The 15,639-nt window shown below is 37.4% G+C and overlaps 1 protein-coding gene across 12 annotated transcripts in view; it reads left to right on the forward strand.

Moving 5' to 3' along the window:
- The window catches only part of PICALM (phosphatidylinositol binding clathrin assembly protein), a 100,927-nt gene extending 86,816 nt beyond the window's left edge, over positions 1–14,111 (forward strand). For 11 of the 12 annotated variants that reach the window (XM_070365044.1, XM_070365043.1, XM_070365048.1 and 8 more), the window contains 2 exons: positions 11,274–11,376; positions 12,627–14,111. In XM_070365044.1, coding sequence (XP_070221145.1) covers positions 11,274–11,366 — 93 coding nt within the window. In that variant the 3' untranslated portion in view covers positions 11,367–11,376; positions 12,627–14,111. The remainder of the gene's footprint in view (positions 1–11,273; positions 11,377–12,626) is intronic. The other variant, XM_070365045.1, reaches the window with a different exon arrangement.
- The last annotated feature ends 1,528 nt before the right edge of the window (positions 14,112–15,639 follow it).

The raw sequence follows: 15,639 nt of genomic DNA on the forward strand, positions 1-15,639 counted from the left end.
TATATGTCTTCCTGTTGTTTTTTTAGTTTTTTCTTTGTTACCCACATTTTGAACTTGAGGTACATGTAGTTTATTTTTAAAAATTGCCTTGGGTTTTTTACTGTTACAAGACCAAGTGATGAAGAACTTAAATGTATTTAGAGGAAAAAAAAACAACTGTATTTTGGGGCTGTAAATTTACTGGTAACCACTAACTACCTAATTTTCCCTGATGCATAGCTAAAACCCAGCACCTAATGTGGGTGTTGTCTTGCAAGCTCCTAGCTCAGAAACAGAATATATTGTTACTAAGCTTGGGTGCTACCTGGCAGTTTGCAAACACTTTCACATACATTACCTCATTCTCAAAATAATGTTTAAGGTAGATGGGCCTCCTGTCACTAGTGTCACCATTCTTTATTTAAAAAAAGTTGAGATTTGGAAAGATTCTTCAACTAAACTAAACAAGTGGTGAAATGCAACTTAGCTCCTTCCTGGCCTGGTGCTCACTTGTGCCACGTTACCTCTCTCCTGCTCCTCAGCCCATGTGGCCACTATGGCACCACTGTCTTCCTGTGCCCGTAGTGAACCACTCTGCTAATTCCTTGGGTTTCCTGTTGGATTATAAACTATATTTATGTATCTAAGATATAACTGCTGTAGTTGTCAAGAGCATCCTATACAGTTTTGGATAATACTTTAACCTTGAAACATTATGCATGAGGGGTTTTGGTGTGTGTGTTTTTAATATAGTTTAAAACAAATCTTAGTAAAAAAGAATCTGCCTTAAAAATTGCTAGCCCCCTGGCATCAGTTCTTAACACAGGTTTTATATCTTGTTTCCTTTTGAAATCCATGTTAACTGTCACTAAAACACCAAAACAATGCAAGAATTTCCAAGTATATAAATGAAATAGTGATAGAACTGCACTTTTCTCATTACTTGCTCCCAGAAGAGAATGAGAACATTTGGGAACAAGCTTCTAGTTGAGAAATCAAATTTGAAGTCAGTAGTTAATTTTAAATATTACTGGTTGAGAAAAGGAAATGAAGAAGGCAAATTGATGACGAGGAAAAGACTGGGTGGCAGTGAAGTGGTTCAAAGAGGCTTTGGACTTCTCCTTACAGAGTTATTTGAACCAGTTGAAAGTCAGAGTCTTAAATGTTATGTTGTTGCTTTTGATTCCTTTCCCCTCTTTGTTTTCCCTGTATCTTGTGATGGTGTCCCACTAACCATTCCTCTGCTATTCTTAGCCCCTCCCTTTTTGCAGTCTATAATCCTTGATCCAGATTGGAACCTTTCTTGCCTTTCTAGTTTAATCCATGTGTAGATACTGGAGTAAACTTCTGTAGGCAGTATTTGTAGCATCTTATCTCCAGACTCAAAAATCTAAGGAGATGAATTTAATATAACTGAACATGTAAGATATACCCTCAGCTTTTCTTTTGTCTTAAAAACTTCCTCACAGAATTTCCCTCTTTGAAATAATAATGAATAAGCAGAACATTCATGTTCTTCCAGCTCCATGCATTCACAATTCTCAGTAATTATCCAGTGTTGTTCTGCTGTCTTGTCTGTTCTAGAAGAACTTTGTCTGTCATAAAGTGGATTTACTCTTCGCTCGTTCTAAGTTATCTCTCATCCCTTTTCAGCTCTCCTGAGATGTGAAGCTCTTTTCCCTGTTCTGCATTACTTCTCTTTATAGAGTTTGTCACTGCTTAGCATCCATCACTTCGTCCTTTTGTCCACTTACCGCTCCTCCATCCATTTGATCTAGTGAGAGTTGCCTGTATTAGACTGTAACCCTCACAGAGGCAAGCGTGTATATTTTATGTTCATGGTTCCTAAAATGGTGCCTGACTCAACAGGTTTTGAATATTATTTGTCAAACAAGAGAATTTGGTTGACAAATAATTTTCCATTGTGTCACTTACTCTGTTTCTCATTGATATATCTTTTTACTTACTTATAAACATTGTAGTAATTTAAAGCAGTGTGCAAAATCGGTTTAAATTCTTCGCTAATAGACTGTAAGCTAAAATGTTAGGTGACTAACCTGAGGAATGAAAATGCCTTTAATTTCATGATTGAATATTTTTAATCATTTAAGAATTAAACTGTCTTTGGAGTAGGAAAGATTTTTCTCATGCTTTAGTTTTTAATAATTCTTAGTTTCTTCTGGTCCCATCACTTCAGGGCAAATAGAGGGGGAAACAATGGAAACAGTGACAGATTTTATTTTCTTGGGCTCTAAAATCACTGTGGATGGTGACTGCAGCCATGAAATTAAAAGACGCTTGTTCCTTGGAAGAAAAGCTGTGACCAACCTAGACAGCATATTAAAAAAGCAGAACCTTTTTATGCCAACAAAGGTTCATCTAGTCAAAGCTATGGTTTTTCCAGTAGTCATGTATGGATGTGAGATCTAGACCGTAAAGAAAGCTGAGCGCCAAAGGATTGATGCTTTTGAACTGTGGTGTTGGAGAAGACTCTTGGGAGTCCCTTGAACTGCAAGGAGATCCAACCAGCCCATCCTGAAGGAAATCAGTCCTGGGTGTTCATTGGAAGGACTGATGTTGAAGCTGAAACTCCAATACTTTGGCCACCTGATGCAAAGGCCCGATTCATTGGAAAAGACCTTGATTTTGGGAAAGAGAGAAGGCAGAAGGAAAAGGGGACGACAGAGGACGAGATGGTTGGATGGCATCACTGACTCGATGGATGTGAGTTTGAGCAAGCTCCAGGAGATAGTGAAGGACAGGAAAGCGTGGCGTGCTGCAGTCCATGGGGTTGCAAAGAGTTGGACATGACTGAGCAACTGAACAACGGCAAAGCTAGTTTCTTTTATTAAGTTTGGCTGTTCAGTGGTAGCAGTAAACAGAATAATTTTTCTTAATGTTTAATTTAAACCTTTTAGTTGTTCTGTCATTGCTATGCTTTCTTTGTTTAATAAAAATTCTTTGAGGCAAAGATGTCTCTTTATACAGTATAAAATAAATGATCGTTTATAAATATAAGCAAACCATCAAAATAGAATCTTTTAATCAAATCCCAGTTCTACTATTGTCAGAAGTCTTCCTATTTCTTGAAGTATTTCTTTTGGGAGCCATTACTTACTAAAGATGTAACTTACAGCTCCTGGTCTCTTACCTACTTACTATGAAACCAAGTTAATACTCTTTTTTTTTCCAAGTTAATATTCTTGAGGGTACCTCAACCCTGCCATATATATTTATCATATTACCATTAATGAAGTATTCCAAACAATGTGTTGTGTGTTGTAAATTATATTTAGCTTTCTCTTAGTGCTATGTTAGTGCCTGCTAGCAAGAAAGTAGGTAATACCTTCCACATGGCTGTTAGCTCAGACTATTTTGTTCTTCAGTATATTCTTAATTTATTTAATAGACATTACTGTAATGTTCCTATAGACCTATACACTTACTCTGTTCAGTTCACATTTTGTGCTAATTCTATATTTTTTAAAATATTATCACACAGCTTAAAGATGTTCTGTTTCATGACTAGTGTTGTAGCCTTTTTTTTTTTTTTTAATGCTCTACATGAGTGCATATTTCTGTATGTTTGACTGTATGGAGAATACTAGAACCATATGGCTAATGCTTTTTTTTCTTCACTTCTGTGCTTCCTCACACTATTTGATTTCCTGTTACCAGTTACTAGGGTGTTTATTAACTTGGGGAGAATGGGGACTCTTCCTGTCCTCTCTTGCTTGTGCTTTATATAAACACTGTTACACACTGGTATATAAATTGAAATGTACATTGCTGATTAACAGTTTGTAAACTTGTTCCACTGTTGCAGTAATGCAGCAATTATGTTACTAAGCGTGAAGACAGTTAACCTGGTTTTGCTTTCTTTTTTTTTTTAAGTTAACTGTGATGTGAAGTAACAGTCTCTTAATGAATGTTCATGAAACAGTTGAGATGTTGAAGATTTGGTGAGGGGGCGTTGTGCTTATGTTCTTACCACTTTTTATATGAGAATCTCATACTGATCCCCGTATCAATCTGTTTTCCAAAAAGCAATATGAAAACCATAGAGTGTTATATTTGCAGATCTGATTTTTAAAATAAGCATATTAAAAGTTTTACTGTTTTCCTGATTGGTATTGGGAGGCTTTGAGGGTTTTTTTAGTAGAGGATATGGATAAAATGTAAAATGGCTGCTGTGTTTTTGTTTGTATCTGCCAGATCTAAGAAAGTATGACATCAGTTGAGTGTCTGAAAGGACACAGTGGCTGGTTGTGAGTGCCTTTTACCAGCCTAAATGGGGGTACTGTTAGCTTTGGCTGTTGGAATAATTTAAGTCTTACCAAAAACAAAAAATGGCCTTTTTAATGACTTTCTTGTGTGTGAGAACTAATAGCTCTCTTTGCTTTTAGGCTTTACGTTTTTTGTTTGTTTGTTTGCTTTAACTTTCTTGGTGTGTTAATTGTGGGTGTTGGCAGTGCCTCTCTGTCAGCTGATCTGCCCAGCTGCATTTCTGTGGAGCCTTTTGCCTTGTCAGCAGTGTGTTGTGGTCATTCATCCTTGCTTAGTAGAAGATCCCATGGGGGGGATTTACTTTGGGAATTGGGATTTAGTACCATTGGTGAGACTGTTTCTGTAGTCTCCTGGGCCTACCTGAATCAGTCAAAAGAAAAATTGGAGGAGTCCCATCTGCTGACCATTATCATTAATAAGACAACATGTAGAACCAGGCCTTTTTGCTGGATTTGTGCTGAGGACATTTTTTTTCCTAAAAGGTAGAAATCTAATTCTTGTTTTCAACAAAACTGGAACATATCCATAAAGTCTTGGGTGACTGTGAGGTTCTACAGAGTCTTCCTGATGAACGTCAGTGACTGTACAGCACTGTGAGTACAGAAGCCACGCAGTGTGCACTGACTGACAGAGACTAGAGAAACCCTTTCTAAAAAATGATCTTTCTAATGTTAAACTTTTTTCTGTATATTAAATATAACCATAAATTCTAGCTGAGTGGAGATTAATAGAGACAGCAAGTTTTAGAGAGGAAGCAGTCACACTGCTTTGGGAACTGGGACTGCTTCAAATCTGTTACTGGTGTCTTAGGGCTGCCATAACAGAGTGAACCGCAAAGTTGATGGCTTCAAACAACAGGAATTTCATCTCTCGCAATCCTGGAGGCTTACAGACCAGTAATAGGGTGTCAGCAGGTCATGCTTCTCCCCTAATTCTCTAGAGGAGGACCCTTCCTTGCCTCTTCCAGCTTTTAGCAGCCCAAGTCATCCTCTGCCTCTCGCACGTGGCGCTCTCCTTGTGTCTCTGTCTTCACGTGGCATTTCCCTCGTAGAAAGTCATTGAATTAGGGCCTACCCTAATGACCCCATCATTACTTGATTACGTCTGCAGAGACCCTATTTCCAAATAGGTCACTTTCATAGATTCATTCATAGGGGTCAGGACTTTAACATATTGATACCTTTTGGGAGGATAGTTCAACAGATTCGTCAGCTCAACTCCCCACTAACCAGGTGTTTCAGAGAAGGTTGCCCTTGGAAATTTGATGAGCCTCAGTTTCTTTATCTATAAAATGATGATTTTACCTTATGTATTTTAGCATTTGTGGAGGTAGTGTTACCATAAACTACCAAACTTGATTTTATATTAAAATTTTTATTTGGTCCAATTTAGTATAGTTTATATGCCCCCTCCCCCCGCCTTTTTGGTGGAGGTAGCGAACCTTTTGTGAAAATGTCCAAGTCTAAGGAGCTCTCTCCTTAGATGTTTTAAATTGAAGCTTAGTAGATAAATCAGGTAAAAGCATAAATCAGGTAGTGGATAAATCAGGTAATAGCCTCAAGCTCATATATGGAACACAGTTTGAAAGTTTTTTTGACTGAAGAAAAGTGCCATATTTTCAATAAATAGCAAATAAGTGGTGCATTTTAGGTATAATTACTATTTTGTCTCCTTATGTACCAGTTAACATAAACCTAAGCTTTTCATTTTCTTTGGTTTTCAAGGGATAAGAAGTTAAAGTCTTATATAAATGAGCCATAAACATTTTATTCACATAAGCTGAGCCAGCTTTCAGGATTTCCATCCATCAAATTGAACTTTAAACAGACTTCTCTTACCCTGGAAACACTTCTTATATATGGAAATGTTTATTTTTAGCTTTAGCAGTTAATATTTCCTTCCATGAGTTTAAGAAGTCTTGCGATCCATTTCCCTCTGCAGTTTGGTTTTCTATAATTCTTTGTCAATTTACGTTGCCATGATTTTAAGGAGATGTCTCAGAAGCCGTTTTGCAGTAACATTACTTCTATGTAAAGAGGTTTAGAAACAACATACATTTAAAGAGAAATCCTCTTAGGTCACTGTTTTGTGCCCCTAAAACAAGATGAGTAGCACTTTGAAGGCGACAGAAATGTTGGCATTACTTTTTGGTGTTACTGATGGGCCAAAGCCCATGATGGGTTTGTGTTGAACATAAACCCAGGAAACAGTTATCAAAGGTATTTGACTCAGCCTCCAGGACAGGCCCTTTACCTTGTGCAATAGAGAAGTCTTCTCTTTGTAGCCATACTTCTCAGAGGCAGCTGAGAATAGCACTGTCTTTAGTATAAAATATTGCAGTGTAATACTGTATGTTTATGTCTTACTCATCTGGATTCAGTAACATTCAAAATCAGCATATCTTTCTGTGGGTTAGTTTTGTAGGTAATGTCTCGGTAAAATCATATTAAGTAGGGCTGAGGTTTCTAAAATGTTTTGATTACACAGCAGTATCAGGAAAGTGGTCTTTAAGCATGTCCCCTCAGTGTATTTATACTTCTGTATTCTTATAGCAGTGTTATGTACATTAAAAACGTGGAGAAATAGACATTTTAAGAGGGTAAAAATAGGGAAGTTCTAATACTTTCTTCTAATACGCCACTTTGATGATCATTTTTATACAGAGCTTGTTTTATCATCAAAAATCATTTTAACTTAGCATGTTATAGAATGTGTAAATTTTACTTAGTTTTACTTTAAAATATGTTTTATATTTTTAACTTAGCATGTTATAGAATGTGTTTACTGTGTGTAAGTCACTGCTAGTTGCTGAACAAGAGACAAAATATATTTCTTATTCTTAATGTTTCTGTACATTTGAGGAGCCTGAAGGTGAGTGTAGTATGGAAGCACAAGTGACTGGTTGATGGTAAAATAAAAACTCTTAAAAGAGCAATGCAGATTCAGTGAGATTTGAGCTGATCCTATTATATAAAATTAGATGAGTATTTGATTGTAGTGGGTAAGGAAGGCTGAACTAATATTTGAGTGACTAATGTATGCCACTCAACGAGCTGGGCGCTTTTTGTATATTTCAGTCCTCAAGGCAGCTGTTAAGGGAGGTTTGGGTATTGGGTCTTTCTTAACCCCATTTTACAAAAGAGCCAGGATTAGATTCATCTCCATCTTTCCATAAAACTGCTCTCATCCTTGGCAAAAGAAGTACACCCATTTTTCTCCTAACTTGCCTCTTGAGCAAAGACAAAATGAGTCTTTACAGTGTTGCTATTTGCTATCCAGGCTTTTGAATTCAAATTCAGATGTAAAGATGTGGCAGAGTTGCTCCTTCTCTAAGAATTTTAATACATACACACAGCCAGTATGTATTTCAAGAAGTTTGTCCTAAAATGCCCAGTCCTTTATTCTCCTATAAGCTTTCAGTTGCACTAGGCTCACTTTCTGAGACTGATGCTATTTTCTTGTTCTAACATGAAATTTTCTTGTTTGGTGTTGAACATTGTAGAATGAAGGAGTAGTAACCATTTTTATTTTATGGTCTTTAGTATATTGATAGAACTCTATTTTTCAAAAATTCCTTTATTAGAATATTTGCTTTTTTTTGAAGTTAACTTACAATTTCTGTACTGTTGTCTTTACTATGCTAAACACACACTACAGCCAAAAAGGGGGAGAAAAACCCTGCTTTTTTGCAGCATTTTTATAAAGGTTGATTCAGGTGGAGAAAGAGGGTGAAGGAGTATCAACTGAGTTGCCATCATCAATTACATGTACATTTTAGTATTTTAATTTATATTCAGCTCTTATTTCATTGTTCAGTATTTCATTTTCATATAAAATGAGAAAAAACTTAAGTATGTCTATTTTAGACTAGTGAGACTGACCATTTGTTTAAATGGCATATTTAGTTGTGGGATAGGTCAGTTTAATTTGAACAAACTGGTGGCTGTACTAATTTTTTTTAGCTCTGTGGAAATTGTGGTATAGAGAATGTTACTGACATAAATAAGTGAAAGTCTTTCTTTTGTTTGGATGTGTGTGTGTGTTGGCATATTTGTAGTGGAATATGACTGCAGGGTCAGTTGCAATTTGTCTTACTGCTACCTTGTAAAATACAGTGATTTTGCAGTTAACAAAGATCATTGGATTTTTCTTTTTTTTTTTAATTAAAAAAAAATTATTTATTTTTTGGAGGCTAATTACTTTACAATATTGTATTGGTTTTGCCATACATTGACATGAATCAGCCACGGGTGTACATGCGTTCCCCATCCTGAACCCTCTCCAGTACGTAGCAGCCGTACATATTCTTTAACACACTCTCAAGAATGATACGTAAAGGAGAGCTAACGCTTGTAGTTTTGGGTGACTTTCTCAGGCTCCTTAAATCCTGCTGGTTCTCAGCCACCAGGATCCTGTTGCCCTTTGGTGCACTCCGTTCTTCCTTCTTTCCTTGAGCAGTGACTGGGCTTTTGCAGTGTATTTCCTTTCCTTCAGCTTCCTTACTTGCTCTCTGAACTGACTGCTTTCTCAGCAGTGCATGATGTGCGTGTCCTTTGGTGTGGGTGCTGGAAGGGTGGGCCAGGCAGTGAAGGACTGCTGCGCGGCCCAGCCCTGGGCGCCCTGTGCAGTCAGCCTGTCCAGTCTGGGCCGAGGTTCCGTCTGCTTGAGATGGGTGTTGCTGATATGCAACTTAACTGCGGGGCTATTGAGTCTTATTTTCTGAAGTTTTAATGTAGCTACATATTTTTTAAATAGGTGTTGAAGACTTATGTATGTGTTTATTTTGCCAGTTTAACAAATAATAGAAGTATTAGAAACTAGCAGTTTTTCCCCCAAAGAAAACTGATGCTCTTCAACATTATTATTAAGCCTCTAGGACTTTTCTCTAGCAGTGTGCTCACATATGGAAAAGAAAAGAATTCTGATGTTCCATTTTCCCATATTCTTCAGAGTGCGTTTTCCTCTCAGACTGCTGCCGTTATGAAAATGTAATACAAGAATATGTTTTAGTGAGAGGCTTTCATACAGGACTGTAGATTTTGGATGATTGGTGTTCTGCAGTGAGCAGGGACTTTTGTTTTAACATCAAATGAAAAAGAAAACGTGTTTTGGAGAAAAACCCAGTTAATCTTTAACTCCCAAGCTCAGTGATTACTTTACTTAAAATCATTTTGCTTCTGAATGGTTGTCCTGGTTGGTATGAAAGGTGGAGGAGAAGCATTTTTCCAATTAAGCTTCTCTGCCTGGAGAATCCCAGGGACAGGGGAGCCTGGTGGGCTGCCGTCTATGGGGTCGTACAGAGTCGGACACAACTGAAGTGACTTAGCAGCAGCAGCCTGGATGATACTTGACTCTCAAAAGCCAGACCTACTGTCCTGTCTTCCTGTCCATAGCTGCTTGTGTAAATTCCATCAACTTTTCCATTGTCTCTTCCCATTGTCTTTGAACATTTATTTCTGAGAACAAGATCTGGATTAAGAAAATGACTCAACCACTAATATAACTGGGCTTCCCTGGTGGCTCAGAGGGTAAAGCGTCTGCCTGCAATGCAGGAGACCTGGGTTCCATCCCTGGGTCAGGAAGATCCCCTGGAGAAGGAAATGGCAACCCACTCCAGTACTCTTGCCTGGAAAATCCTATGGACAGAGAAGCCTGGTAGATTGCAGTCCATGGGATCGCAAAGAGTCAGACATGACTGAGCGACTTCACTTTCTTTCACTAATATAACTGAGAATGATTTCTAAACCTGTAAATTAATCTTGGCACCCAAAACAACAAATGGCATATGCTTGAGGTGTAATATTAATATTTGTTGAAAACTCACTGGCTATTCATGCTCTGTAGTGCTAAAAAAAAATAAAAGGCAGAAATGGGATCACTTTGAGCCAGCAAAGACAGATTTTGACCCATGAAATCCTTTACATGAATTCAAATGTTGAGGTATGAATTGAAACTATTTCTACTTAGCTTTGATTTAATGCTCAGTTGAATATTCCTGTGCTTGTGTGCCTCTGCAATCTAATGCAGGTGGAGGAAAAAAATTAAAAGTTTGTTCCAAAATATTCTTGCCTGGAGAATCCCATGGACAGAGGAGCCTGCAGACTACAGTCCATGGGGTCGCAAGAGTCGGACACGACTTAGCAATTAAAAAGAGAAAAAAATAGCTTCATATTTGGTTTAAAGTACTGTTCAAGTAGACTTGATGAAGGAGATATGGATGGTACTTCAGGAGTTGTCTTTACTTGAGGAAATACTAAAAATATTTTATTGATTTCAGCAGTCTATTTACCTTACTGTATATTTAAACAATAGGAGCAAATTCCAAGAATCAAGTAAATGTATTCTAACAGGAAGCTGAATCAAGGATCTTAAGTATTCCCTGTATTCAGGGCAGTATGTAGGTAGTTCGACTATGGTAGATAACCTCTGAGCTCATTTCTCCCTCCGGAGTATAAAAGCATCAGCTGCAGCTTCTCCATATAAACAGGCAGGAGACAACTCCTTGTCCAAAGTGTGAACACTGAGTAGGACAGGACTTTCCACCTCTGATGAGGAAGGAAGGAAAGAGTATTGCAACTAGATGTGTTGGGTCTGGACAGAGGTCAGATTTTGCACACCATTTGACAAACAGCCTCCACCCCGGAAGCCACCATCTGCAGCTCACAATTGTACTCTGGCTCCCTTCTTCCCCACTCCCACTCACACATATAATAGAAGTCTTAACCATGGGTCAGCTCATTTTGACCTTTTTGGGTAAAAGACTTTATTCCTTTGGAATTCAGAAACAAGAATTTGTTTTCTGAAAAGCACATGCCATTGGATACCCTTTAACTTGACATGTGACTGAAACTTTTGTTTTAATGATTCTGCTTTCTGCAAAGGCTGCCATTATATATTTATTAAAGATGACAAACAAAAACCACCTCCTCTTTCATTACATTTTCTGCCTTCATGTTCTGTCGTTCTGAGATCTTTTTTCTTTCCCTCTCTCTGTCTCTTTCCCCCAGCTGTCGGCAGCCTCCAGCCCCTCCAGTCACAGTCCTCACAGAGCTTCAGGAAAGGACCCTTTTGCAGAGCTCTCTTTGGAGGATTTCTTATAAATCACTTTAGGTATTGCTGCTTGTTGGGGGAGACGGGGACTGAAATAACTTTTAAAAATTACCAAACATTAAGCACAAATGGCTCTTCTCTTTTGTTTCTCAAGGAGTCTAGGTTCCCCCTCTTCCTCCTCTTCTGTTCTTGCAGTGAAGAGTAATAGATCCAAATAGGGCATGAGGACAAACTGCTTTTGGAAAATGTCTGTAACATTGTTAGAAGGTGTGAAACCAAAGGACTGTCTCATGTGTACATATAAGCATCCACTGCTCACAGCAGATGGATGAGATCAAACACCACCCATTAAAAACTGGGTGTTTGTATTCAGTCTTAAAGGATTTATAGAGAACAACAGCAATTTTATACATTGGATTCAAGCTTAATAAGGAGCATCTTTAGTTTTAATGTAATGGCCAGGATTCATTGTGAAGAATTCATTTTTAACAGTTTCTTTAAAGGGTTATTTTTTTTTATGTATGCCTTTTCACTTTAAAATGGTAATATTTTCCCCCTCCCCCAAAACCAGCTTATTATTATTTTTCTAAGGTAAGGGCAAGTGAATATGCAATGCCCTTTTTGATAGAAAGATTCTGCTTTTAATCCACACCCCCTCTTTTCCTGGAAAGCAGTGTCATTTTTCTTCTCGATGCTGGAGCCCCAGTGTAGATACACCTTGTGGATCTTTGAGAGTTTGTACTCTTCTGATTTCACAACAGTTCACTAGCATATCTATTCCAGTAATTTCTTTGGATGAGCAGTTTAAAGGATATTATGAGTGAAGAATCTGAGTGAAGAGAAAGTAGATCTTTCAGATTTTGATTTATATTAGTAAAGAAATTTTTAGCAAATATCATACTGTTCCCTTAATTATCTCTAATTTTGCTATAATCTTTAGAAGTAAAATTTCAAATTTTGCTTGTTGCCTAAATGAGATTTTTATGTGGCATATTTGTGTTCATGGAGAGATTTTCTGAACTTGTCATGGAAAAATTGTTCATTCATCTTCCTTCTTTCCATACCCCTTGGTTTTTAGTAGTTAGAAAGAAACTTGGAAGGCCCTGTAATTTTGCTTCAAATACTGAGTTCTGGCTCATGATAAGCTGATTATACTGACTTTGTTTTGTAATCAGGGTTTGTGATAAGCATGCTATGAACACTTCCAGGCAAGTTGAATGGTAAAAGACACAAAGCATTTTCACTTATGAGAAGGTATCTCTTAATGCAGTGAGTTAACTCACACTCTGTTTTTTTTTATTTTTTTCCAGATACAGTTTATGTAACTAGGTGGAAGAGAATGGAATTATTCCAAAAAGACAAGTGCTCAAGCGGCAAATACTTACTTCCAGCAAAATCCAAACTGCTGTCTCTTAAACTCTCTTCTTCCATTAGAACGCTACAGTAACCCAGTAAAGGCCCATGAAGGAAACTGGACTAGTCTATAGGAGAACGTATCAGTACAGTTTATAAAGCCAAGAGATGCCATGATTTCAGACTAAGAGCTGTCTTTTTGGTGACTAACCCTTCAGTTCTTTCAACTCCTATTAATACCCATAATCAGTAACCTACCAAGAAAAGCCCTTATTTGGAAAGTGTGAAATTTGTATTTGGAAAAGCTGCCTGGAGAGAAGAGCTGTGTCCTTTACGCTAATGCACCAGGACTCCTTTGGGGGGATCAAATCATAATTCTTCATTATGCAGTATCTTTCTTTTCTCCAGTCCTCACAGATACAGAAACAGTAACTAAAATTAACTTTTCTTTTTTAAAAAAAAATTATATATTCAGTTTGCAGTAGACATTCCTTAAGTATTTGTATTTATTTATGATTATCAATTTACGTAACATTAATATTGTATCAGACCTCCTTATGAAAATGAGTATGGATGTACACAGTATGTGTGATTGTTATCCATAAGAATGAACCTGATTCAGAATGCTTCTCAGCTGACATACAGAGCACTAAATATTTTAAGGCAAGTCCATAGGTCTGAATCTCAGTCTCTATGGGATTTAGGGAAGCATTATAAATGCATTAATCCTTATAGTCAATTCTGTGCCTAGGATTTTGCAAGGGAACAGTTCACTGAACTAGGAAAAGCACTACATTTTAAATTCAGCATTAGTGCATTGGGAAGGAACTTTACTGCTTTGTGCTTGGCATGTCATTATTTTCCATTTGACATTAGGGCCTTTCCAAAATGAATGTGAGGAATTGCTTTCACTTCAAGACTTTCCTTCTTTTCAGTAAAACTCTAGGAGGTATTATAGGGGGAGGGGAGGGGACAAAATCCTTGAACCTTTTATTTGGCTCATGCCATGTTATGATCATGTACCTTTTAAATAAGGGGAAATAGTATCTTTAAAATTAATGTCTAGCCAAGAGTTTAGTTAATGAAGAATTAAACTGCACTGTTGATCGGTGCTTTGTGTAAATACATCTTAACATTTGGGTTGAGAGGGGCCTTAAGAAGGACAGTTTGTTGTAGGAAAGCAATTCTGTACATGAGTTTAAGCATACTTGTTGCATTGTCTCTGCAGATTCTATTTTTGTTTACAATATTAAAATGTATGTTAGCAAAAATGGGTGGATTTTCAAATAAAATGCAGCTTCCACAAAACTTTTGTTACGGTATTCTGGTCTGAGGTGCATTTTCTTTTTTCTGTTTTTCTTTATCATTGGTATTATTATTTTTTGCTAATAAAAGTATATCCCAGTGATTATATTTGATGATTTAATAAAATGTAAAATTTATTTCTGTTTTAACTTAATTTCCAAAAAGCTTTATCTTTGTACTTTTGTTACCTTCTAGACATTGATACGCTGAACTATTTATTAAAATTGTTCATTTTTGCATTTTGATCAGATGCCTTCAGTCAGGTAAGTTTAAGGGAGAAAATGCTGTGAATTTGACGTATTGATGCATGTGATCTGTCTGCCATAAAAGTCTCTGACTGTATCGTGTTTCGTAGTGAATAGTAAGTAGGATTCAGAATACATGGTAGAGGGACCAAAAGCTTTGCATTGATAAATGTGTCTGCATACTATTTGCCATGGTTGGAAAAAATAGTCTTTAACCGATACACTTTGTGAATATTACCACTTTTTTAAGTTTCACTGTTATTAAACCATTTTCATACAAACTGGAAAATGTACTTTTGTAAGTTAACTTCCTTACCATTATGACGGATTTTGATTTGTCTCTCCTGGTGTTCGAGTGGATGTTATAGTTGAGGTCTATGGCTTGTTCCTTTTATACTGTGTGTTTTTTTTCCCCCCCCACTATATTCAAGCTTGTGAAATGCTTCAGAAACATTTCCATCTTATGGTTCAAACTTTGGGGCTTGTTGGGTTGGTATTATCTCCATTATACCCAGTTCACAGATTGGAATTAGAGCCTTGCGCAGGTCGATTAGCTAATAGACCTTGGAGTCAGGCCTTACATGAACTGAGAGGGGAATTGTTTCCTTCTGTGGTCTAGCCTGATGACCGCTGTTTATTCTCAGATGGAGCACATTTCCCACTTCCTGCTCTGATGTCTAGACGTGATTGACAAGGAAAAGCACAAACCACACACCCATGTTAGCTTTCTAATCAGAATGTAACAAGTGAGGTAAATCAGCTGTTGAATACAAAAAAAAACACAAAACTGAATCAGGTTGTAAACCTGTATATGCCCACACCATCTTACAGTCTAGGTAGCAAGTTGGAAGTGGCTACAGAGATTGTTAGCAGAGGGAAGCTAGCCCATCCCAAATAATTTTCAAAATTTTAGGCTTTAACATCTCATTATTACTATTCATTACATTTTCTTAAGATACATTTTTCTTAATAAGTGACTATGAGAATCCGTATTTAGGAAGAGGCATTATGTTAGAGCAGGAATTGTTTACTTCTCCACAAGCCGACAAAACATTAGTCCTAGAATATAGGACTTTATGGGATAAGTTTCTCCTTGAACTAAAATAATTGCAAGGCCCTTCTGTTGTTTAGATGATAAAGAATCAGCCTGCATTGCTGGAGACCTGGGTTCGATCCATGGGTTGGGAAGATCCCCTGGAGAAGGGATTGGCTACCCACTGCAGTATTCTGGCTTGGAGAATTCCATGGACAGAGGAGCCTGGCAGGCTACAGTTCATGGGGTTGCAAAGAGTCAGACACGACTGAATGACTTTCACTTTTTTCCCCCACGTTCTCTTGCTTACCGTCACTAATAAGCATGTTTCCAAATTCTTAAGAATTCAGATTACTGATGTCATGCCTGTTCTCCAGCACTGCATGG

Source organism: Bos mutus, chromosome 29, assembly GCF_027580195.1.
Source record: "Bos mutus isolate GX-2022 chromosome 29, NWIPB_WYAK_1.1, whole genome shotgun sequence".
Classification (NCBI taxonomy): Eukaryota; Metazoa; Chordata; class Mammalia; order Artiodactyla; family Bovidae; genus Bos; species Bos mutus.